The sequence below is a fragment of the Lepidothrix coronata genome, unplaced genomic scaffold (assembly GCF_001604755.1).
Source record: "Lepidothrix coronata isolate B3197 unplaced genomic scaffold, Lepidothrix_coronata-1.0 Scaffold118, whole genome shotgun sequence".
Taxonomy (NCBI): domain Eukaryota; kingdom Metazoa; phylum Chordata; class Aves; order Passeriformes; family Pipridae; genus Lepidothrix; species Lepidothrix coronata.
The window spans coordinates 797,984-823,359 of NW_016690298.1; the positions used below are offsets into that span (position 1 = coordinate 797,984).

Consider the following 25,376-nt stretch of genomic DNA (forward strand, 5'->3'; position numbering starts at 1 on the left):
TGTAGATGTGGCACTTGGGGACTTGGTTTAGTGGGGGACTTGACAGTGTGAGTTCTATGGTTGATGATCTTAGAGACCTTTCCCGACCTTAATGATTCTCTGATTCTATCTCCCAAGGCATGCCAGGTCCTACATGAAGCAGGGAGCCCTTTGCACTGCACTGCACATGCCAAGGGATCAGCATATGGGGAGATAAGTGGTGGCTACACTCAACCACTATGCTTGACATGTAGCAGTGACCCTAGCGTGGTGGGTTTGTATTCCAGGCGCAAAAGAGGTACCTGGACCTTGGAAATGTTCTGGTTGGTGACCTGCAAAGCTGCAGCATTGTACTGCTAAATGATGGGATCTGTTCTCTGAATTACATCCTCAGTGTGGAACAACTCATCACTGGGCCCTGTGACCCTGAGGAGGTCCGCAGCGATCCACTAGGTACTGTAAAGGAGTTAGCATGGGATGGGGCCTTAGCTTTTCCCTCTTTTCTCCAAAATCAATCTAGCATGAACTCAGAGGTCGGTCTGCTTGCTGGCTAGCTTGCATTGATTATCTCAAACCTTAAGGTGTCTGCTCCTTTGTGTAGGAGGTGACTCTTATATCTTGCTAGAAAAAGCATAACCCAGAGCCTGACAACTGAAGTTAGACCAATCTGGACCTTGAAATAAAATGCAATTTCCCAGCAGAGAAGGAAGTTAAATAAAGGAACTTCCCAAAAGAAATGTTGGAGTGCAACCCTTAGCTGCTTTTTTAGAGGATCTCCTCTGGAGCAGTTCCCTCTTCTTTGCTAGCCAAAGGCAGGCTGGGTACTCCCAATAAACTGCCTACAGTTGTAGCCTGGGAATCCCAACTTCCACACCTGAAGCTGATCCTAACAATTAGAAAAGGGATGGCAGTGGCTTGAGTGCAGGTAGGCTTAGAGATCTGTGTGCTGAACATACATGTGGTGTAAGAGGGACCAGTGACGCCACAAGCTTATACCATCTCTTGTCTCCTACAGCTCTAGAGTTGGACTGCTCCAGAGGGACAATCCCTGCAAGATCAAAAGCTTTTGTTGGAATAACAGTAAGGCCAGCCCGTCGGCTGCATTACACCTGGTCAATCAAATATGCTCTTTGCACCCCGACAGGTGAGATGGATGTTTTGGGGTGTTCAGAGGTGGGGAACAGCATTTATAAAAGAAGAGACTAGCTAGACAAACACTTTTCAGCTTGGAAAGTGGAAAACAGCAATGTCACATGAATGGTAGGGAGAAAACAAGATATAAACAACTGTTTATCATTTTTCATTGTGAAAACAAGGCACACTTCATAAAATGACTAGACTGTAGGCTTAAATCAAGAAAAGGCTTTTTTCACATAGTGCAGAACTAAATTATGTAAATACAGTTGAAAAGGATCACATTCATAGTCTTTTGGTGATCTCTAAATACACAGCAAGGTACAACTAGAAGCCAGTGGTCTGGAGGTTTTGAGAAGCTGCCAAAGTAAAGATTATGTACAAGTCTCTCTCTTTCTCTCTTTCTTTCTCTCTTTCTCTCTTTCTCTCTTTCTCTCTTTCTTTCTCTGGTCTTGGTAGGGTCTCATTGCCCCTTGTTGCAGGCAAAAGGACCCAGGCAGCTTCGCCTTAATGATGCGTGACTACTTTTTGGTGTTTCTTTCTCTCCCAAGCTACAGATCATGCAAGCACAAAAGAGGAGCAGCAGCCCCTCTGCTGCATTGTAGCAACGGGCATCTACCCAACTTTGTGCATCACAGATGCCTGTTCAGCAGGAAGTGCCAACAATATCAGCAAGTTGCACCTCTGGAAGCTCTTCTCCTTGGACACACTGAATGAATACTTGGAGCGAGACCCAACTCCCGGCGAGCTCACCTACAGAGTTCCCACAAGGCACAGGTGAGATGAGGAAATGGCTTAGAGGATTTTTGAGTCTCTTGCACGAGCCAGACAGAGATGCTGTGGCCGTTGGCATGTGTTGCAGCTCATCCTAGGTGCTACAGGCATTTGCTCACCTCCACTTCTCTGCTTACCTACCCTTGAAAGAAGCCACCAAAACAAAGAATAATTTCATTGCAATGGACCTCTAAAAGTCTCTGGTCTAAACCCATGCTCAAAGCAGGGATGTATAGGTCAGGTTTCCCAGGACCTTGTTCAGTACAAAGCTGAACATCTCTGAGGACAAAGAAACAACAGTTAGTCTGAGCATCTGTTTAACCACTTCCACGGTAGAAAGTTTTTTCCTAGTATCTGATCGGATTATCTTGTGCAGTTGCTGTCCCTTAGCCCTTGCTTCATAAGGCTGAGCAAACCCAGGTCTCTTAGTTGCTCCTTGTAAGTAATCATAGAATGGTTTGGGTTGGAAGGGGCCTTAAAGATCATCTAGTTCCAGCCCCCCTGCCATGGACAGGGACACCTTCCACTAGACCAAGTTGCTCAGAGCCCCATTCAGCCTGGCCAATGTGCGCCAGCTCTCAGCCATCTTGGTGGCCCTCCACTGGACCTGCTCCAGTATGTCAGTGACTTTGTTGTACTGGGGAGCTGAAGAGAGACTTCAGCTAAGCAGGACTCTCTTATGCAACTCACTCTCATTAGGCATATATGAAAGATTTTTTTTTTAGAAAGTCAGAAGGCCTGCCTTATGCCCAGCATCTCTTCTCCCCAAAGGGCCAAGAGTGTAAGGTCAGATAAGAATTATAAGGAAAGGAGCCAGTGTAGAATTATCTTCCCCTGTCATGCCCTGCTGACCCTTCCTCCTGTTTCAATTTAATCTCTTCTTTCTCTGTTGCGACCAGCACATGCTTGATCCCTCCAGTGTATACTCCTCTTCTGCTGGATTTCAACTTTGGGTCTGCCCCTGTAGGCTCAGAGCCTGCCCTTGTGATGCTTCTGCTGGAGAACAAGGGTGTGGTGCCTGTGGACTGGTAAGCAATGCTCACTGGAGCTCAGCCTTCTTTTTGGGGTCTGTTTGGGTGTCTGGAAGTGCTCACAGGGCTGTGAGATATTTGCACATTAATAGGGTGGGGGTTTTGGGTGCAGCCTGTGTTATGGAGCTGCAACTGAGATCTGTTTGGTGGGTCTGGGTGGGGAAGCAAGCAGAGAGCTGCAGGGACCTGATGAAATGGGATGTGTCTCCCAGCTAAGCTCAGCTGGACTGAATGTGCTGACCATGGGCCTGGGGAAGTTTCATGTCCTTGTTGCTGATCAGCTGATTGGTTCCCTAGGGCCTTCTTGTTTCCTTCTGATCAGAAGATGGACATGGAGCTTTGGGCAGAGGATATTGAGTTTAGCCCTCGGGAGCTGCACCAGATGAGAATTCAGGATAACCAGCTCTTCAGTGTTTCCCCAAAGTCAGGAACACTTCTTCCAGGACAGGAGAAATCTGTCCAACTCTCACACAGGTGACAAGGACAACTACCTGTACTTCAGAGCCTTGTGCTATGTGCCAGAACAGCACATGCCATCAGTCCCCTGTGTTTCCATGCCAGATCCTTTCCCTTCACATGTCCCTTACTCAGCAGAGAATGGGCAGGTAAAAGATTCCTGAGCATGTCCAGTTTCTGGACTCCATAGACTTTGTCTTCCCCAGGGGAATGTTTTAATGTCCTTTAACACTGCAGTGCAAAAGGAATTTAGTGTGACATGCTGGGGACACTTGTCTGCCTTGATCTGACAGTTGAGGAGATGAACAAGATGCTGCACTTCCTGTGATTTTGATTATGCAGTTATAGTCATATTTTTGTCCTCAGCTAGAGCTGCTAGCCCTTGTGTGCCTGTAGAGGGTATGAAGGAAAGTGAACACCTCCCCTTTCACAGCAGACCATATTTGAGAAGTACTGGCATTTTGTTGGCCTAGAAACTTGGGTTCCTAAATAGGTGTATGACTAAAATCAACACTGTATCACTCATTCCAGCCCAAACATGAATGTTCTCCCACCACCAGCTCCCATCCCCGCCTCCCCGGGGATCTTATGCAACAGTGACTCTTTAGCTGGGAAGTGAATTGTCTCTAATGCTCCGTGTGACCCTGATTCTATCACCCTGGGCACAAGATTGGTTTCTAATGTTTTCGTCTTCTCCTCTTTCACTGCTAGACATGATTTCATTGGCACTGATCGCCTCCCCGTCCTGCTGAAAGTTTCCTACGGCCATGAGATTCTGGTAAGATAGCAGGTGTCACCTCCTTCCATTTGCAGAACAACAGTTAGGAACTGATTTAAGAGGTGTTTTCCCCAGAAGCTGCATGGTGTACAGGGACTGTGGCCTTCCCCTGGCATTTGCACTAACCAGGCAGTAGCAGAGGGCCAAGCAGAGACATAAAACCAACATTCTGACAAACTTGTGGTTCCAGCACAGTGTGATGGGGGCAATGCACTGACAAAATGGCCCTTGGATGTCACATCTGCTAGTTTTCTCAGCAAGAGGACCATTATTCATTATTAACCTTTGTACTTTATTACTGGTGTTAGTGTAGAACTACTTCTTCCTTCAAGGGAACTCCAAGTCCAAAACAGCCTCCCCAGGTTTTACAGTCCCTGCATGTTTTCCACACTCTAGTGTAACTCATGGCCAGGATTTCTGTGCGTGCTTCCCCTCATTTCATCTGCTTCACCGTAAGTTTTTCCATGCAGTCTTCCTGGAGTTCAGATCTTCAACCATCCTACTTCTCTTATATGCAGCTTTCCTGAATCTCTCCATCTCATCAACTCTTCTAAGCTCTTCAAAGCCCCCAGAAATGTGGTCTCCTCCAAAAATACTACCTGCACTGACTGCAGTTTGGGGAAGCACAGGGTGGCAGAGCATCCTCCAGTTCTGGAGGTACAGAAGCAGCTGCCTCTCCAAGCCCAGAAGGTACTCCCTGGGTTCCTGGTTGGCTGTAGCCTTTGTCCACCCACTTATTTCTCCTGCCAATGATAGAGGAGATTCTTACTCATTCTTCCTGCTTCGTTGCTTCCTAAAGCATCCCAGAGCTGATCTATGATGTGTTTTTCCTGAGCATTTCCTCAGGCTTGGAACTAATTTCTCTCTCTCTCCCCCTCTCTAAAACTGTCAGTTAGAGTCAAAGTCACCTTGTGCTTTGCCGGGCACAGCTCATGCCCGGCTGAGCCTTCCTGTCTGTCTCTGAAGTTTCCTATGAGACCATTGTGTTCACACATCTCTTTTATTTTTCTTTTCTTTCGGGACTGTTGTCAGCTGAAAATCCAACCCTTTGACCAAGCTGTTCAAACAGTGGCTTAACTGTGCCTTCCCTCAAAGCCCTTGGACAGGCTCCCTGTGCTCTGCCTGCCTGGCACAATCCTGAGAGTGACTGTGAGCATTTCACCAGCTGGCCCGTGAGGGAATAGGCTTTGGAGCACCAGAAGCCTATAGGGCATGCATCCTCTCTTGCCACATAGCCAGTGGCTTTGATGGCTACCAGAGGCCGCCACTCTGCCTCATGCTGTCACTGCAGAAGGGGCTGAGAAAGCATAGGAGGCCCTGAGGATGAAAAGATTCCTGGGTGCATTTGAGCTCTGGCAATAGGAGCTGCAGAGGCCAGTCCAGAAACATGGAGCAGTGCAAGTAGTTGCAACCTGCAGTGATGCAGTGCCAGTACTGAACTACTGATATCAGAAAGTAGGAGTGGAAGAGGCTCCTCCTTCTGCAGAGAGGGCAGCTGAGGGGCTGAGCACAGTGTACCTTCTTTCCTTTCACTCATGGCATGAAGTGCACAGAGCTGGCAGCCCCCGTGGCAGAGACTGTCCTAAGGGTGCTCACATGCCAGGGTGGAGCAAATCCTCACCTGAGAATCTGGTGAAATGTGTAGAATATAGGCTAACCTTAAGGGAAGCAAATGCTGTAATGTCACCCCAGAAGTTAAGTTTTGGAAATTTCAGAAAGCAACAATAAGCAGAGGACAAAACCATTGAGCTGAGGTATTGCTTGGTTATTCTGTCAAATTCCAAATTACTTGGCCTTGGAGCAGTGTTGTTAGCCAGCTGCAAGCCAATGCCTGTTTTTGGGGAGGGGCCTAAATTCACTTCTGTGATTACTCTGTTCATGTGGATAGACTTTGACCTTCCACTCTGTTTCCCCAACAGAGCCTGTCTACTGCATTTTCATGAGAAGCTCCCTCTCCATTACTCCTTCCCATTCAGTGGCCTTCTTTCAGTCCTGTGATGACTGGATTTATAGGTGCTCTGAAGAACCCAAACTGATTTTCCATTGGCATTTTCTTCTGGCTACAGGAGGAGACTCTGTGGGACTTGTGTGTTACCCAATTCCTTGTGCAGTAGGGTAACATGGCCTCCCACCGCCTAATGCTCTCACAGGCTGTCCTTTGCCCTGTTGCCTGTAAGAGTGCAGCTGTGACCTTGTTCTCGGAGCTCCAGAATTGTTTGGCCAGGCAGAACCTGCAGCTCTTAGCAGTTTCACTAGGAAAAGCCCAGCCAGGTGCAGGTGTTGCAGGATGAAGCCAGTTTGCAGAACTCCCTGGAGAAAAGGGCTGGAGAAGGAGAATCCCTGAGCACACAGGTTTCATAAACTGGAAGTGTTTGCAGTTCACTTCTTAGCTGTTAATTAGGTATTGTGAGATGTTACACCTGCAGCACATGTTTTCCAGGCAGCTCTCCTCCCTGGGGAATTTGCATCCCTCTTATGCTCTAAGTCTTCACTGTGGGATGAAGTCTATGCACTCGAAGCAGAATTGATTGCAGCAGGTCTTCACGTTTCTCCATTTATTTCCCTTTAAGTGATAGTCCTCTAAATGTCACATCCTGTCTCAAATGGAAACTAATTACAGTTTTTCCTGGGCATTTGTGGTCTGTTGGAATTCAAGGTGTTTTTTTGACTGAAGGAATATAAATGTGTACTTCATTCACAAAGCTCACAAAGTTTCCTGTCCCTTTTACCCTTGAAGTTTGAAAGTGTCAGCTTATGTCCTGCTCCTGTTATCATTTTGTCTGGCATATTGTGGCCCTCAGGAGGCTGAATGCTCATGTAGTGCTTTGAAAAGATCCCATGAGGGACCTTTTTAGCATTGTATTTCTAGTCCTCTCTTCTTCCTCACTTTGCTTATGGAACTGAACCAGAATGGGTTGTTTTGAAGGAATTGTCATTCTCTGCTCCTTTTTAAGTAGCTGATACAGTATCTCCTTCAGGTGTCTGTCTAAGGCATCCACCTGCCATCGCAAACATCCTCTCTGTTTTCTGCACATACACTTGAAAAATAGCTGTGCTTCAGGTTTAACTTACTGGGAATTGCAGCAACTCAGCTCCCACTGGCCCATGCAGAGACATTACTAACTCTGTGACTGCTTTGCAGACTCTACCCCAAGGGAGACAGCTCAAAGGAGCTTTGGGGTGATTATGCAGGAAATCATGCATCATGACTCATCTTTGGCCTGATGGCAGTTTTTCTCAAAATGCAGGATCCTGAGTCAATGTAGAATCCCTTCTATGAAATAGCTCTGTAAATCTCTCCATGTTACTTGGAGTGCCTGGTGGCTGCTTTGCTGACAAAATACTGTTGGTCATTATTTAAGCACATAAAAGTTCAGCTGGGATCTTCTTGCAGCTTTCGGACTGTTAGACACATTCATAGAGCAGATGTCCTTTGTAGTGAGGACATCCAGATGGTCCTTTCCAAGAGGAGGCCATTACTTACCTAAAATCATTTCTTTCAAAAGGGTTTGGCTGTCACAGCTGCATGCTCTCCTATGTACAGCCTAGACACTTTAATTCATGGAGAATTTCCACCATGCATTTGCACAGAGAAGCACTGATGCTGATGCCTGACAGAGCAGAGACAAAAGAATGTTCTTTCTGAAACAAGAGGGGAACCTTTCAGAGAAAAGTTAACAGTTGAGTAGGTTCTCCATCTCCTTGATTTTTTTCTTAGGACCCTCTATCCTGGTATTACCAATTTAAGTCTGTAACTGTGTTGCCTTCAGCTTGCTAAGTACTTCAGAATCCTTGTGTTAGTGATGGGTGCGAGGCCCTGTGAGAAAGTGACTGCATTTCTTTCCACTGTAGCTGACCTTCATTGGCGTGACAGTGGAACATGACCAGCGGTATGCTCATTTTGCATCCACTAAGCACCTTTTCACACCCATTGCCATTGGAGGCTCCCGCCCTCCCACACAGGTGAGCATCTTGGAGCCAAACCCAGCAGCAAGTTAGGGAAGGAGCTAGTGCCATTGTGTCCCAAGGACAGGCAGTGCCTGTGGCGATTCTAAGGAAATGGAATGGCCTCCACAGGAAAGCATTACAGCAGAACTTTGAGACTAGTCCTAGGCAGAGTCTGGAAATGGTACCGGGGAAAGTACTCACCATCTCCAGTTTGACAAGATGTGGTGTTCACTCTAGTTGGAATAATTATGGGGCATGTTGGGCTGTTCCCTTATTCTCTTGTATTGTCTCTGAGTGAAAACTTGCCTACCTGCTCCAAGTACTCTGGAAATAAATTCTAATTAGTTTTTTGCCAAATTAATTAAACTTCCTTAAACACTTATTCAGCAAAAAGGCAGCTTTGATTCTGTTCTGCCTAATTTACTTGGGAAATTAATATGTCTGAATTGAATTAAGATCACTATGAGTGATCACTATTAAGATCAATATGAGTGGTTTTGCATTTTAAGTAATCTGCTTTACAGTGATCCCTTTAGCTAATTTGTATTAATTTTTTCCTAATGTGAATTTGCAAGGCACCATTTGGAGAGATGTGGTGGTTATCAATGTACATGTGTGGTGATAAACTTTCAGCACAGTCTCCTATCAGAGCCTCAGTGATAAATCTTGACACTATAAGGTCTCCTCGTTCTTAGGAGACAAGCTGACAAATTAATTATTAATGGTTATCCAAGTCCTCTGGGGAAGTGTTAACCAGTTTAACTCGTACATGGTATAATAAGGATAGCTCTTTCTGACTCATTTCAGATTTATAAACTCTACAACGGTGGCTCCATGCCTGTGATGTTTGAGGTTCAGCTGGACAACCTCATGAGGATACAGGAGGAGAATTTTCAGCATCCTGTGTTTGTCTGCCTAACTCCTAGAGGAGAAATCCCCCCTGGCAAAACAGGCCACATTGAGTGGATCTTCTCACCACTGGAAGCTAAAACGTACTCGGTAAGATCCTCCTCATGACTACCGGAAACAGATTGTTTCTGTTGACCTAAAATTCTTTAGGTTTCTTACTGATGGTTGGTCCATGTCATGCTACAGCTGAACTGAGCTCCATTCCTCCAAGACACAATCTTCAGATCAAGTGAGTGGCTGATCTGATCAAGAAATGGAGCAAATAAATTGTTATATCATAAGAACAGATTTCTTCCACAACCAGAGTCATCACAGTCTATATATTTCAAGGATCAAACAGTAACTGAGAATATCAAACAGTATCTGTTCAGATTTTTGGTTCATTGTTGGCCTCCAAAAACTCCCACCAAAGAGACTGAAGTCAGTGTCTTTTACCATTGCAGCACATGCTGCTGCAGACCTCTGGCAACAGCTTTCCCAAAGGCCTCTGTCCTGGGCTGCAGCAAGCAGGCAGGGCCAGAGGTAGAGCACTACTTATTGCCTCACTCTGTGGTGGATGCATGGAAAAATAAATTAATTTTAAAACTCCAACTTTTGCTCCAAGTCTCTGACCATCTCATGCTGCAACTGGCTAATTGACTACTTTAACAGCTTTCCTGGGCTAGCAGGAAAGGTCAAGGCCTGAAAAAGAGACTAGATTTCTCTTCTTCCATGCATGTGGTGTATTTTAGACCAATCCATTAGCAAGTGTGCTAGCTTATTGCACATCTCTACCAAAAATTACTCTGGACTTAAAACTCTTATCTTGTCCAAGGCAGGTTGATGTTCCCATCCACATCCTGGGGGGTGAATCAGCCCTGATCACTTTCCAGGGAGTAGGCTACAATCCAAATGCTGTAGGAGAGGCTACCACATCCAGCAAAGCTTTGTCTCCTTCAGTCTTTCCAGGTTCTAACAAGCTAATTGTGCCTGGACAGGTAAGTCCAAGTGTGTGATATGAGCAATATGATCAGTCCAGAAATGTGTGAGAGAGACTGAAATATGCACATGGTTCATTCTAGCAGTAGCCCGTGTTGCAGGAGAGTTCATTTGCCATGAGATGGAACAAGACATTTCCCTTCCAGCAGGTCGTCTAGAGCCTAACTCATAAAAGCTGAATGGTGCCTTCCTTCCAGCTTGCTGCTTCCATAGTCATTAAAACCAAAAAGGGTTTGGGATTTGTTTGTGTATCAAATTTTCCCTTAGAAGTTACCCCCATCACAGCTGCCTTTCTCATTTGCAGCTACAACACCTTTTTCTTTGGTAATTCATTCACAAAAAGACCATCATACTCCTACATACCTTGTCAAGGCTTGACTCCCACCAGTTCACAGCCAAACTCAGATGATTCATAACCTGAATGCTGACTGCAGGATGGTCACTAATGCAGGCACATCCCGAGGAATGCACTTGTTTGATCTGCCACTGGCTCAGCAGGAGCTTGTCTGGCCTGGCTAGAGCTGGCCTGCCAGCCTGGACAGTCTGTTAAACTCACCCCCAGATCCCAACATAGTGAATCAGTGTTAAACAGCCTCAGCAGAGGCATTCTGCAGTCAGGTAAAGAATCCATCCTCTGTGACGTTAGCATGCCTTCCTTGGATCCCAGACACAGCTCCGTATGCTCTTTGGCTTCTGCAGGGCAATTATGTTCCTGGATACAGCAAAGAGAAGTTGGTTAAAAACCTCTCTCAGGCTGCCAATGAAGATGCCATGACACAAGGCTCTGTTATCTGAAACCAAGTCATTAGTTTCTTTCTCCAATGATCAGTGTACATAATTAGAGTTTGCACTGGGCCTGGAGAATGGGACAAACTAGTAGCATACTAGCACCAACATGCGTTAGGGTACTAATAACTTACATTCAGGTTGATGAGGATTATACACAAGCACGTGCCTGGCGTGTTTGTCAGCTCAAGTAGGAAAAGGCCTGGGTTGCAAGTACTGCAGAGAATCTGAGTTTACTGGTCCTCTGTGCTCCTGAGATCCTCTCCTGTCCGGCACCAGTGTTATGTCCTATTCATTGCTTACCCAGTCCCACTGCAACAGGGCTGTCCTCTTGTGGTAAAGTCGTTGCAACCAGAGCAAAGATGGGAGAAATGTAACACTCCCTTAAGTTGTTATGGTAAAGGCAACTGGTGAATATTATCTATGAATTGATGGATAAATTAGATATGACAGGGTGACTGCCCTTCCCCAGTGGCCACATCCCATCTTCCTTCCCTGGTGTTCCTTCTGGTTTCACCTTGTTTCCTGCAGGTAGCCACCTTGTCACACCACAGGATTTGCTTTGGAAATATCCCAGACTGCACCAAAGCCAGTCGACTTGTCTTTCTCAACAATATCTCGGAGAGCAAGGCTGTTGTGTTTGCCTGGCAGATAAGCCCCTGTAAAGACAAGAAGGTGAGTCCTCTTTGCTCTACAGCCTTCTTGGCCATGTCTGTTGGGTCATGAAAGGACCTTACAACTCCATTTTCAGCAAGACACTCAGTTCTAGAGAATTGGCTTTTACTAGCTGATGAAAGGAAAAGGCAGAGAAAAATGAAGGCAAGGGTTCGGAGAGGGGGAAAAGACAGGAATTCAGAAGGGAAATCTGAAGACTTAGGTGAGGTAACATAAAGCTGGAACTACAGGATGTGATAACGGACCTCAGAACTCTGTCCACCAGCAAAGTCCATGGTCATTCTTTGAATGTATCAGCTGCATCTCTCTCATGCCACATACCTCTAAGAAGGACATGTGTGTTTCCTGCAAAGAGAAGGCACATAGGAAGGTCCCAGGACCATGAAACAGCTCCTCTGGGGATGGGTTTTGTTTTGGTTTATTTTGTTTTCCCCCCTCATCCCAGGTGTTGCAGATTGCTCCAGAGTCAGGGGTTGTGCAGCCTGGAGAGAGCATCCCTTGCTTCATCACACTGGGACCCACAGGGAATCCCTCCTCCTGCAGCACAGATCTGGTGTGTGAGGTGAGACCCAAGAGGTACCTGTATATTATCATTACCTGGGCATGTCATTGTGGTTCCCAAATGGCTGACCCCAGCAGTCCGCTGCCTGCTGCTTCCAGCTGAAGGAATCCTTCTCTGGTATGCACTTCTCATTCCTGAAGGCACTTAGCTTCATCCTTCCTGATGCTTTAAGTGTCTCTCTCTCTATGTGGCTCACTAGATGAGGTGTAACTGTGCAACATATGGTTTTGTGAGATGAAGTTATGGTTTGAATGAGAGTGGCTTTCAGTGGATGTCAAAGATTTGAAATCTGTAAAAAAGAAGTCTTGCAGCTTTAATATTAGTGGGGGCACAGACTTACAATAGTCTCCCTCTGGACATTCTCCAGGTTTTCTTTGGCAAGAGAATATTTCTTCTCTGTATGAGTCTTATAATAGCACTGTTCTTTCCTCTTTCTTCCACTGGAATACATGGAAAGCCAGTGGGCTCCTTTCTGGGACCTCCTGAAAAGAGAGAAATTGGTGACAGGCATGGAATTGAGCCAGAGATTGTGTTATTTGCAGCTCCCTGCTCCTTCCAGTCATGGTTTCCTTCATAGGTATACATACAGGAGTCCCTGGTTCAGTATGAGAGGGACCTGCAGGAGTGGCAAAAGGAGAAGGAACGGCAGGCTGTAGAATTCACCATCACAGAGAAGGACCTTGGGACTAAGAGTAAGCCAATGTCACCTGCAATGGTAAGCGCTCTCAAAACTTTATGCCAGCTTAGCTCAGCTCAGAAACAGCAGACAGTGTCAACAAGAAATGTTCTTTAAAAAAATCTAGGCAAGTTGATAAGAGGATATGAGCCTCTGATCTGTTCAAGACCTCAAAGCTGATCTGTGGATCATGGAAAATGAGATCATGGTTTCCAGCCAAGAATTGCCTTACAAACTCTGAAATTGCTAGTGACCATCTGAAATTTGGAAGTGCATGAGAAGCCTTAGGAGAAACAAAGCCAGTGGCTGTGGATACCAGGGTTTGGATTTTTAACCATGAATAAACATTGGAGAGAAATGTGTAGCTAGCAGTAAAAATGTGGCCTGACTGAAGAATGGGAGGATGAGATCATTGACTCTCAGCTGACACAAAGTAAAAAAAAAATTCTAGTCTTGTTCTGCTCCATATCTTTCTTATATGGTAATTTCTCTTAATTTTTTTAATATACGTATTTTATTTTATTTTTAGAGGTTATCAGATTCTGCTGAGACAGAAAATCTTCCTGAATCCTCAGCTGTAATCAGGAAATACAAGGTAAGTCAGTCCTGTCTTGCCCGTAGTAGAATCAAACTGATTGCTTTAGAAAAGAGACAGATGCTGGATATCACAGCGTGGGAGTCTGGACAGAGAGTACAACAGGATTTGTAGCTTCAAGGCTTTGGGATACAGACTGTTTGGAGGAGCCAGAAGAATTAGACTGTCTGGCTGTGTTCTGTGGGCAGTAACTTTCCAGCTGAGGTGAATGGGAATTGAAATTGGAACCAAATGTGTACCCATAACTAGAGAAAAGGGGAAAGGTTTCAAATAAGCAAAAAAGATGCAGGGCAGTTGGCACCTGGACTGGTTTCATGCTGGGAATACAATGGAAGGCAGCAGGACTCTGGCAGGATGTGGTGCAGACTTTGCCCTCACCACTAGAAGAACTGTGCTCTGTGCCTCAGGAGAAGCTGCAAGACAAACTGCTGGAAGACAGCTTTTCCTGCAGTGGTGGGAAGGTGTGAGACAAGGTTCCAGTCAATGCTCTGCAGAACTGTCTAGGTCCAAAGGCACAGCCACGCTGCACATATAGCTGTCAGCAGGACATGCTATGGGAACGGCAGGGCTCATGGAGAACCAGCTAACCCAAGATGTGGAAGGGTTTAGGGGAGCTGAGGGCAGGCTGGGCCTGTGAAGACTGAGGTCACTAGGAGATGCGGCTTGTTATCTTCGGAGTGTCACCAGAGTCAGGCTGTAGCAGTGCTCCTGGAACCCTGTGGAGTGCCTGTGCATGCCTTTCACTGTCCCGTGTGAAGGAATCAGCTCAGAGTGGCTCTAGCTTGGATTGTCTGCCCTGTGCTATTAGGTGTGATCAGTGATGCAGATCAAGGCATTCACTTGGGATGAACATAAGAATTGCTGCAGAAAAGTAAAAAAAAATTAATTTAGTGATCTAGAGTTTTAACCCCTAGTGTCAATTTGGAGCCTGCAACCACTTGCTGTGTCTGTGTAAGGAGCAGTGAAGGCCCCTGGCCTCATATTCAGTGGCGGGACAGCTATGTCTCAAAGATCATTGAAGTCCTGCAATGCCTGAGGGCTTCCCCAGATATCGGTAATGTCCTTCCCCCAAACTGACTGCTGGTAATGCAACCCCAGGTTGGCCCATGTAGTGTGGCTGGAGTCAGTTCTTGGTTTCCTTCCAGGTTGGGGGACAATTTCCCCATGCATTCCATCCATGTACTCCACTTCTCACACAGCACTCCTGGTGTGCTCATAAGAGCAAAGATGATCTTCCAGAGTTCCACAGTGATAGACTGGAGTACAACAGCCCCAAGTGGGGAGGCTCTGAAGCCCTGCTGACACTTGGGGCAGGCACGCTAGGCAGTGAGGAGGGAACGGACCTGATTTTCACTATGGCTGCTTGTGCCTGATAGCAGTACTGTGGTGCTAAGATCATTTTGACACCAGGATCTGGAAGCTCTGGCTGCTGGGCTTTCTGTTCTTATGCCTGTGCTTAAGCCTACACCAGCCTACCTGTGACCAAAGGAGCAACTATATACCTGCCATTTCTTTCTTTCCAACAGACATTACCCCCTATTAAAAGCCACCCTAAGCCCAGTCAGCCATCTGGACCCCTTGAGAGGAGGCTGCTGTTGGGCAAAGACACCAGCGGGTCTTGGGTGTGGGTCAAACCAGAGCATCCCAAGCCCATGCTCTTACACCTTGATGTGTCAGCCAGGTCCCATGCTATTGAGGACTTTCTCAGGAACTTCGCTTTGGAGTTGCCCAAATACTTCTTGTCCCGGTAAGAGATAGAGTTTTTTGGATTGGCTTCCTCTTCTGAGCCAGGGCTGCCCATGCTCTGATATGCACTGAACTTGGAGCTCTGCTCTGCTCTTCTCCAGTGCCTCAGAATTAGGTAAGAGTGCTCTGCTTTCCCCAGCATTAGCTGACATGACCTGTTATTCTCTTCCACAAAGGGGAGATACTGTCAGAGCTCAGTGCTCCTCTCTTATGACAGTGTCCACACTGCTGTCACAAATACAGCAGCTCCCACTCCTTGCCTGGTTCCCCGCACTGCTCGCTGCTTGCCTGAATTGCTCCAGCAGTGCCAGGATGGTGCAGGTAGTTTGGTCCAGTAGTGCTCCCACTGATGGAACAACAACTTCTTTCCCAGCTCCTTCAGCGCCCAGCCCTCAGAGAGTGAGTTTGTGGATTGGAGTAGGTACAGAAACAGGATGGACATGGAGCCCAAAAGTATGTCCCTGGTGGCTGCTTTGAAACAGGAGTTGCAGATGATGACTGACATACTCACAGGTGTCATCAGGTGCGTGTCACTTCACCCTCACCTGGTTTAGAGTCCCTGTCCTCCACAGAATTCATGCAGCATGGCTAGCCCTCTGCTAATCCCAGAGGAATCTGTGCACCCTTATTGCACCATAACAGGGGATCCACCTGCCAAAGGACTATGAGCTCAGGGATCCTGGTGTGACAGCCAAAGGCAGGGTCTTGCTCCCCAACCAAAGACTGAGTCCATCTCTCCGTGGTTCCCAGAACTAGGGAGCTCTGCCTGCTGTGATCTTGGAAACAGGCTACATTGGAATACACCTGTTTGGTTTGTCAGCTGCATAGATGTAAAGAACAAGGGCTGGGGAAGCAGAGATAGTTTCATTAGTTAGGCAATCTTGCTGCCACCCTGAGCCCCAGAAAGCAAGAAGGGACAGACTAAACACTGACATCAGTCAGGGTTTTCCTTTGATTTGTACTATCTTGTAATGATCCTCTGGGTCATACAGATAGCTGATTTGCTGGAACTCATCCTTTATTTTCCTATTCCCAGAGGCCTCTTGGAGAACGCCCAGTTCCACGATGCAGTGAGAAGAAGCCAGGATCAGCCTATTCCATATTTCTCCCAGTTCCGGTCTGCAAAATCAGCAGAAGTCCGGGACAGGAGACAGTGCTCCACGATCCCCTCCAGGGCCTCTGCTTCGTCAGATCTTTACCTTGAGAAAAATGGAGAGAAGAAAGAAATGAGTCAGGAAACCTCTCCCAGTGATTTGCTGCAGTCTTGGGAGATTTTTCACCACAAGCAGTTGAGTGAGAGGAAGGAGATGATAAGTAGGTGAGGAAGAGCTCACACATAAAAGGCAAGATCTCCACAGGCAGGAGAGCCATGGCAGCACACTGCCAGGCCAGAAATCCATTTCTCCTTCAACCCTGCAGCATTTCTGCTGGGGTGTTTTGTGTTCTCTGAGTGGAAGTTGATGCTAGCCCACCTAGCCACCCTCTGCTGAGCGTGGTTTGTGAAGAGGGAAGGTTTGCTGTGTCTGGGGTTGGGCAGGGTCGGGATGCTGGTAGTTAGTGAGGTCTGCTTTACACTCGGACAGTCCTGGCTGTATTAGACATGAGGGTGAAGTGCGTGCTTACTTCACCTTTTATTTTCACTGCAGTATTTCACTACCTTGCATTTGCTGTGGCTACTCCCTTGCACACTGCTACAGGTTACAAGCATATTCACAAATACCAGCTAGAGCACAGCTTAGAGGGAGAAATCAGTAAAACCACAGTCACCCAGCTCTGTCTGGGGTCAGGGCCTGTCACCAGCTAGCACAGTGCTAAGACAAGGGTCAGCAACCTGAGCTGACAAGGGTCAGCTCAAGTCTTTGGTTCATTGGCCTCAGTGCACAGGAAACTGTGTACTCCACTGCTGTCCCTGATGATTCCTGGGAGGAGTCACAGCAAGTAGCCTGCCTTATCTCCTTTCTGATAGCTGTCCTCTGCGTGTACTTCTGTGCCTCTAGGCAGCCGGCTGTTGGGAACCTCGTGGAGCTGGTGCTGGAAAACACACTGCAGAATATCCTGATTGAAGCCAGTCGTGGGGAGGTGGTGCTGACAGCCCGGCCCAGGGTCATTGCTCTACCCCCCAGCCCTTCCCGAAGGTACCAGAGTATATCTGTGTTCTGATGGGGTACAGGACCTGTCCTTAACATGTCAGGCTGAAGCACAGCCCATTTTTAGACCTTGTGGATTAGCTGAATCCCTGCCTATCAATGCCAAGGCTGCCTGTGCACAAGGGGGAAATCCACTCTCAAAGTCACTGCCCCTTCTTGACTTGTCCTGACCCACAGAGCAGAGATGGTAATGACACATCCTTTCTGTGGACCTGAGACCCTTATGCAGTTCTAGGCCATGGCCCTATGGGTGAACAGCTGGCCTGACACACTGGAGAGCCCAGCACAAGGATGGTCCTATGGGAGAAGGAGTCAAAGTAGCAGGCAGCACAGCTTCTGACAGCAGAAAGGGGGCAAAGCTTTTGTAGTCCAAGATGGTGTGGGATCTAGTTAGGTTAAAGGAATGGCCATTGGTGGGAGAAGTAGATTTGAGGCTGAGGACAAAGCATGAGAGTTTGCCCCAGCTTGGACAGAATTGCAGGAAGATGGGATTGAAAGTTGATGGGAGAGGGTTGTTGGATGGAGATGTCATCACCAGAGCTGCAATCTCTTCTTCAGAGTCACCAATCCGGCCCCCCCAACCACCAGAGCATAGTTGCTGGGCACTGTGCTGCTTGAGCTCTTCAAGCACATCAGCTCTCTCCATTCTTCATCCTGTCCCTGTGATGTCCAGAGCAACTCTGACCCTCCCAAACCATGACCTGAGCTCAGCATGCTGGCTGCCTCTGAGGAGGTATGTACTGATTATGTTCTCAGCTCCAATATGAATCCTCTGACAACTCCACAGCAGAGTTTGTGAGATCTCTCCTTTCTGTGGCTGGCCACATCATTGGAGAAGAACTCTGTGCTACAGGGAGCACACGGAAAACCTCTGTGACAATTACCACTTGTCCCAGTCTGTACCAGCTGGGAAAGGAGTGGAATCTGCTTTGAAATGTAGCTGACTGACTTTGAAATGCAGACTGACAGCTGGGCAATGAGATGATAAGCCCCTGACGACATCAGTAGGATGCAGGTACTGAATCCTCCTCCCCTCCTTGCTCCAGTGATGGCTGCAGGTTCCCCTTACAGCGACCAGCCCGAGGAGGCAGCTGCAGCACCATCAGCACACTGAGCAGCCAAATAAAAGCAACTTGGCCTCTGGACACAGACACCAGCGTGTAACATATATAATTCATGTGTCTGTTTTTGTGAGCACCCTGGACAAGGTCTTTGCTTTTCAAGCTGCAAGGCTGTCACCTGGGGAAGGGCATGCTTTGAGCCTTGGCCTGGCTTGGGGGGGTTTGTCAGGCTGCAGTAGGTGTCGCAGTGAAGGAGCGGGTTTGTCACAGCCGGGAGGTGGCAGTGTGAGTTGTGAGAAATCCCAGCAGCCGGCGCAGAGGCTGATGCTGGGCCCCAGCTGCTGCTCCCAGGTGGAACCTTCAGGATGGCTGTACCAGGCAATGGGGCTTGGTTTGCAGCACGTCCCCTCTTCTGCAACCCTGCTATGGGCTCTGCAACGCTGGACTCGCACAGCTGCCCAGCTCTGGTGAGAATGCAGCTGGTGTTTCCCTCCAAACTCTCCTGCCCTGTTGTCCAGTGCCAGGACCCAGCCAAGACCAGAGCTGCATCTTCTTCCCTTGCAGCCCAAGAGAAGACTGTGCACGAGGAGCTGGAGAGGGCTTTTGCCCTGCTCAGCAGAGGGCAGATGCCTGCTGTGCCTGGCGGTACCACAGCTCACCCAGCTTCACCCAACAAAGCTCCGCTTCACGCAGGAGCCCTGTGTGTGTAACCGTTATTAAGCCTCAGGGCTGAGCTGTTCCTATTGTACAGCAGAGGCACTGCCAGCTCCTGAGCTCAGCCTAAGTGCCTCAGGCCTTCACGTGGGTCCTGGATCCTTCTCATGAGAAGTGCAGACCCTCTCTTCCCTCCCCAGCACTCTGGGTGCCAGGTCTCCTATGTCACAGCAGTCTGTCTGTCTTCCTCTGGACTGTGACTAGTGCTGACCAGGTAATAGGGAACCACTTCCTTCCTCCACAGCTCAAGCAGCAGTGGTGCCTGGCTGTTCAGTCCACTTGGGGTGATTCTGCTTGATCCAGGCTCCTCACTAGGATTTGCTCACTGCAGATGCTCTGTAGTCCTGTGACAAGCTTCCCAAGTGGATGACACAGGCAGGGGCAGAAGCCTCACCCTTGCCTAAAGCAGGTTGAATCCAGCTGCCTGCAGGAGCCCAAGGATCAGCTTAGAGCAGTGGAGACAGGATAGTCCTAGTTTGTCCATCCTCAGACCTCCAGAGTGATCTGATGCTGCCTGGGCTGCATCACTGTTAACTCCTCTGCCTGGAGGAGTTAATATGGCAAATGCTGTGAGTTAGTCTGCTGTAACACCCAAAAGTGAATGGATGAAGCTCAAATGCAGTCACATGTTCAGGGAATGATTTTTTTTGTCATTAAAGCTTCTATCCTTCTCACTCTTCTCTGCTGAACACAGCCTGGACTTGGAGAAAACAGAACTCACACTCTACTTGCCTGTTGGAGCACTATCAGAGGTAAATTCACTTCTCTTATAAGCATCACTGTACCAGGAGAGAGCCCTAAGATGGTGCCTTAAGCAATGTGTGAGTCAGGTCTGAGAGCTACCTACACCTCTGAGAGAAATTTTCCTCCACTTAGCTTTTTGCAGGGGCTGTGAGACGGTGGTATGTCATCTCTGGTGCCTGTCAACCAGAATCACTTTGTTGCATACACTAAGCAAAGACAGTAGCAGCTGTCACACTTTTGCTCCTTTTATCCTCATCCTAAAGTACAAATACACTGGGGACAGCCTCTTTCCCAGATTGTGGAAATTCCTGCTTCTTCTTCGCAGGCTAAAAACTAGACCCTGGCCCTGGTTTTGGAAAACACTTGCGACCAAGCCACACAGCTGTCCCTTTGGCAAATGGAGACAACATCACCCCCAGGCACTGCCTGGGGTGAGCTCTGCAGAGTGGGGAGCCTACAGAAATGGACTCACGCAGGGGGCTTCTCCCTCACTTGGATCTTGGGGGCAATGGTGAGGTGAAGAGTGGGCAGAGATGTGCAGAGCTGGCAGGGAGGGCTTTTCCCATAGCAAGAGGCTTTGTTGGTACCCACTGCCAAGGGCAATGAACTGTGGGACTGTAGTAGAGCCAGACCCACGGCCCAGCTCAGCTCCCAGAAAAGGCAAGAAGGTCTGTCTGTGCTAACCACATTTGGGTCTCAAGCAGGAGGAAGTCTGAGCTTGTTGTACTGTCTTCCAGGGCTGGATTGGGCCCCTGCTCCAACGCAGCTACATTTCTAATGCACATCTCTCTAAGAGAAATATGGTAGATACGGGTCCTGCTCCTTCCCACTGGTGATGAGTGATGTTTCTACGGGGCTGGGGTTGGTGTTCAGGCCAGGCTGCCAGCAGGTATTCGACAAGCTTCGGGATGGCCAAGCGTAAGCTTCACAAGCTAATGGGACTCCCCCTCTCCTTGTTGGACTTATCAGGAGCACTCAGTCATCAGGCAGTTAATGCATCACACAACAGGCCTTTTCTTCTTGGCTGTTACTTCTGGCTCCCAGGGAGGGGTGAAATGGCCTTGGGGCAGGTGGGCAACAGAAGCTATCCTGAATCCCATTAAAACATTTAACACCTGCTGAATCGTGCCATTGTCCAGGAGATAAAGGGAAGGGAACAAAGCTGCTCTTGGGCTTCCCTGACAGAGAATCTGTAAGGCTCTGCTGTCCCATTGCAGCTGGGCAACCTGAATCCCCTGCAGAGACCTACTTGGTGGGTCTCTGCCTATGTGGGGGAGGTGGCAATGTTAGGAGACAGTCCCCTGGGTACCCTGCTGCCAGTGTGCACAACCTCTGGTTGGAATCAGCTCCTTCTCCCCCTATATTCCAGGTAGGAACCTGGAAAAGTCCTGCCCTGACCAGTCTACAGTGTCTGTGCAGGCAGGGCTAAGTCTGAAGAGTAAAACCATGAGGGTGATCCTTCTGAAGCCTTTGGAAGAGCTGTGCAAAGACTCTTCATCCCTGGCCTCCCATCTCCAAAATACTGAGCTTTGCTGGCTCCGCTGTGTTGCTTTGGTATTTGGGAGTGGGGTCAGGTCAGGCCAGGGCACCACAACGGCTCCTGATGGACAGGAGAGGTGCTCTGATGTGAGCAAGTTTGTCTTCATGGGAAAGTGAGGCAGCACAAGCCCTTGGCTGCTGCGAGGAGAGGCTGAGCCTGCCTTTCCAAGGCCAGCCCTGCTGGGGGCACAAACAAGGGCTTGGTCCTGGCTCTGCCCGCCTGCCTGGCAGGGAAGAGCACAAGCTGGTAGAGGCTGCCTCAGAGATGCCATAGCCAGGGCAGGTGAAAGACATTCCCCGGGACAGCAGTCCAGTGCAGGGCACTCTGCAAGCTCGAGGGACCTGGTTTTCTCCTGGTTTCCATAGGGCAGCCCTGCGAGGACAGTATTTGCTGTTATTTGGTGAGTGGTGAGGCCCTGCCCTTGCAGGAGAGAGGTTGGGGTGAGAAAGCATTTCTGGCACAGCACACAAGCTTGGAGATGTCTGCTGGAACTGCAGCAGCACCTGTGTGGTTTGGGGTTTTTTTCGGCTTCTCCAGAAATAGAGGGGGCAGCCAATCAACTATGCCAAGAGCTGCTGCTCCGCTCTGCTGGTGCATGGCCGGGAGAGGTGAGAGTCCTGTCCAGTGCATTTCACACACTAGGAAAGGAGAAATATGCAAGTCCAAGCATCACAGCCTGTACAGCATCAAAAGGAAGAGGAACATCACATTTTTTCTTTGCACCACAACCCAGCCTAGCAGTGATACTGCATTTCCTTTGCTGCCAAAACTACGGAAAAAGAGGATTACGATGAGCAAGGTCAGCAAGTTGGCATCACTCCAGCCCCTCCCAGTGCCAGGCCTGGGGGACCCCAACCTGCAGAGGCAGCAGCAGGCAGGAGGGATGAAGCCTGCTTTTCAAAATCCTCACTCTGAGAGGGTCAAATCTCCAAGGAGGAAGAGTTGGGTGACACTGGCTGCTAAGGATCTGCCACTACCCACCTACATTTGGGAATCCATTTACTGCAACCTGCAAGCACACTCCATCTCTGGAAAGAGGGATGGTGACGGTTTCTAAAGCACACCCAGAACCAGGATTCCTGCAGGTGTCCACCGTGTGGGTTAAAGCAGTGCTACCCCCTTCCTCACCCGCAAACACACCCATCTACACAAACAAACAGGCCAGTGCACTTGCACAAAGGAGCTTCTCCTGGCACCGCTGCTGCACTTCATGCTCTGTTATCCAGGGAGCTGTGGGTGCCAGAGTAATCGAGAGAGATAGCCCAGCTCCTGCAGTCTGTGGCTGAGATCAGCAGAGGACCGTCAGGGCTGAGCAGCGTGGCTGGGCACCGCAGGAGTGTGTCTAAACTTCTGGTCCCATGAGCTCTGCACACTGCCCCCCAGAGCCAGCATGGGGATGTCTGCACTGGTTACCCCGCTGGGCAGTGACACAGCCAGGATGCAGGAGTGCTGTGACTCTGAGATGCAGTGACCCCACCGGGAGGCATATGCACATGGAGTGAAACACATCCTGTTCTTGTGGCTGCGTTAGCACAGCTGGCTCCTGGCCCGTGTGGCCATGCTGGGAACACTCCCAAAGATAGCGAGCAGAGGTAGTTTTGTTGAGCTCTGCTTTGCTGCCTGGCTCAGAGGTCTGTGGGCTTCTCTAAATGAAGTGTGAGCATCACCAGAGTGTGCCCAGGGGATTTTCAGCATGAGTAGGGGGATTGGGGTGAGGGCCACAGAGTCTTTGCTGTAACTGGCACTCAGTGTCAGACTGCTTGGGGTAGGTACTAGATTTGCTTTTCTGCCCTCAGAAAATCTCAGTGCTCCCTCACCTTTCAGCAGCCCAAAACACTGCAAGCAAGCCACCGCTATCCCAGAGCTGCCTAGGTAGGGTACCCTCACACCTGCTTCCCCAGGCCCCCTGCTCTCCTCTCATCCCCTGCTGCAAAGTGAGCCAGGCAGGTGGGTGGAAAAGTGACAGCTGGTGTTGTTCCAGCGCAGGTTAATGAATGTCTCCTCCTCTCCCCCCCACCTCCTCCTCCCCACCACCCCAGCACCCAGGCTCCTGACTCCTATCAGCCCATCAGGCTCCCATTAACAAAGGCAGCCCTGGAGAGTTTGCATAGAGACCTGCTCTGCCTCTAATCTTGGTGGGCTAATCGCCTCCCTTGCCCAGCCTGCCTTCCCTGGGTCAATATTTGCTCTGAGCAAACACAGAGCTGTGACAGGTGTGCAGGGGAGAAGGCTCGCTGCCGCCAGCCCAGCCCTCTCGCCTGTCTCTGCTCAGTCACATCTCTCCGGCCCCCCGATCATCGGCCAGCCAGCGCTATTTTTATCAGGACTATAAAAGCCCCATCCAGCCAGCGTCACCCTCATTTTCTGCTCGTGAGCCAGCAGGGGAAGGTGAAGCCGCTCACCTGACAGCTGCCAGCGTGTCACCGGAGCCAGGTGAGCTGCTATAGCCCAGCACACCTTGGCCAGGGTCCTGCCTGCCTGGCTGGGAGCAGGGCTCTGGGCATGGAGAACATCTTGGGGGCTTCCCCGGAACAAGCACTGGGAGCTTGGTCGCACCCCCGAACTCCTGTGGAGGAAAGGGATGGGCTCAGGGGACGCTGTCCAGCCTGTCCCCTTCCCTTAACTCTTCCCTTCTCTCTCACCTGTATTTTCCAATCCTTTTCATTCTCCTCCCCTTCTCCATTTACTTTCTTCCTTTCTTCCTTCCTTTCTTCCCTCACTTCCCTGTTTTCCCACCCTACCGTGCCAGTTTAACCCGCCCCTGCTCTGTTTGGCTTTCCCAGGCAGCAGGTGTCAAGCATCTACCTTCCAGACTTTATCCCCGGAGGAGCTGGTTTGGAGCAGCGGGTGCAGCAAGGACACCGGCTCCCAGCCTGGAGAGACCCAGCTCAGGAGGAAGGGTGTGGAAGGGGCTGCCAACAGTGCATGGCAGTGCACCCCTCCAGCCCACACTATCCAAACTCGGAGCAACTCTGCACTTGCCTGGCGTCGAGCCCCACGTGCAAGACCTGACCTGAACGTTTTGTTCGTTCGGCTCGCGTTAGGCAGGTCCAGCCCATCTGCAAGTGCACGGCTGGCGCTCATGCACCGCACCACCGCACTCCGCTGCTGCGTGTCCAGCGTGTCCGTGCGCCCGCATGGAGGGAGCACATGCGTGCTTGCAACCCCCGCAGGATGTGCAAGCAGGTGTGCAGCACGCATGCCAGGATGAACGTACAGCCCAGGTGGGGAGCGGAGCGCACAAGGGACACGCACAACATGCAATCTCACTCAAACACATGCATGCAGCGTTTGACTTGTGTATGGCACATGCGTGAAGCGATGGACAGGCAGTGCACACAGATGATGCAATCCACACGCAGCATGCACGAACACCATGGGACCTGCACATGTGCGGGACACGGGACTCATGTGGCATTGGTATACAGGGCATTTCTGGCACTCAGTTTTGCAGGCTGTGGCATGCAAGACCCATGTCCATGTGCCCATGGCATGACAGGCATATGTAACATGCTAGACACACGCATCCGGCCTGTGTGACTGACTGCTGCCTGCAGCAGCCTTGTGGAGAAGGGCAGCCTGGCCCCAGCAGCACTGTGGAGCCATGGCAGGCACAGAGAGCCCTGGCACAGTTCTGTCCATGGGTGGAGCTTGCTAGGCTCTGCCAAATACCCAGGTAGGTCTCAATGGTCTGCTGGCACCAAGGGAGCTTTAGCTGCTGGCGCCAAGGGAGCTTTAGCTGCTGACACAGTGCAGCGGGGAGGGAAGGTAGGAGCCGGCAGTGGGGGTCAGGGCAGAGGATGAGGGATGTTACATCCTTTCCTGCACACCTCTGCCCTGGTCCACTCCCAGGAGCTGCACTTACCAGCCCTTCCTCGGGAAGGTATTGCCTGCTGTTCACCCTCAGCCTGCAGACCAGGTGCCAGCTTCTGCTGATGGCAATCCCTCTGCCTATGCTTGTTGTGGAAGGGTATGTGGGGTGACTCTGGCAAGCTGGTGGGTCTCTTCCAGGATAGCCCTGCCCACTGCTTGCCCTGCTCTCAAAGCGCTAGTGCTTGACCTGGACTCCTGTCCCATCCCGTTTCCTGTCCCATCCCATTTCCCATCCCATCCCGTTTCCCATCCCATCCCTGTTCCCTTGCA

General features: G+C 49.5%; 1 protein-coding gene across 8 annotated transcripts in view; it reads left to right on the forward strand.

The window, feature by feature from the left end:
* Window positions 1-18,331, forward strand: part of CFAP65 (cilia and flagella associated protein 65) — a 32,304-nt gene extending 13,973 nt beyond the window's left edge. For 4 of the 8 annotated variants that reach the window (XM_017825426.1, XM_017825421.1, XM_017825427.1 and 1 more), the window contains 18 exons: window positions 267-432; window positions 995-1,123; window positions 1,665-1,890; window positions 2,787-2,915; window positions 3,216-3,392; window positions 4,086-4,152; window positions 8,005-8,115; window positions 8,908-9,099; window positions 9,828-9,986; window positions 11,305-11,448; window positions 11,894-12,010; window positions 12,588-12,725; window positions 13,216-13,281; window positions 14,808-15,028; window positions 15,401-15,550; window positions 16,064-16,345; window positions 17,025-17,162; window positions 17,931-18,331. In XM_017825426.1, coding sequence (XP_017680915.1) covers window positions 267-432; window positions 995-1,123; window positions 1,665-1,890; window positions 2,787-2,915; window positions 3,216-3,392; window positions 4,086-4,152; window positions 8,005-8,115; window positions 8,908-9,099; window positions 9,828-9,986; window positions 11,305-11,448; window positions 11,894-12,010; window positions 12,588-12,725; window positions 13,216-13,281; window positions 14,808-15,028; window positions 15,401-15,550; window positions 16,064-16,345; window positions 17,025-17,162; window positions 17,931-17,973 — 2,655 coding nt within the window. In that variant the 3' untranslated portion in view covers window positions 17,974-18,331. Of the gene's footprint in view, window positions 1-266; window positions 433-994; window positions 1,124-1,664; window positions 1,891-2,786; window positions 2,916-3,215; window positions 3,393-4,085; window positions 4,153-8,004; window positions 8,116-8,907; window positions 9,100-9,827; window positions 9,987-11,304; window positions 11,449-11,893; window positions 12,011-12,587; window positions 12,726-13,215; window positions 13,282-14,807; window positions 15,029-15,400; window positions 15,551-16,063; window positions 16,346-17,024; window positions 17,163-17,732 lie in introns of all 8 variants that reach the window. The other 4 variants (XR_001876490.1, XM_017825422.1, XM_017825423.1 and 1 more) reach the window with 4 other exon arrangements.
* Window positions 18,332-25,376: the final 7,045 nt, after the last annotated feature.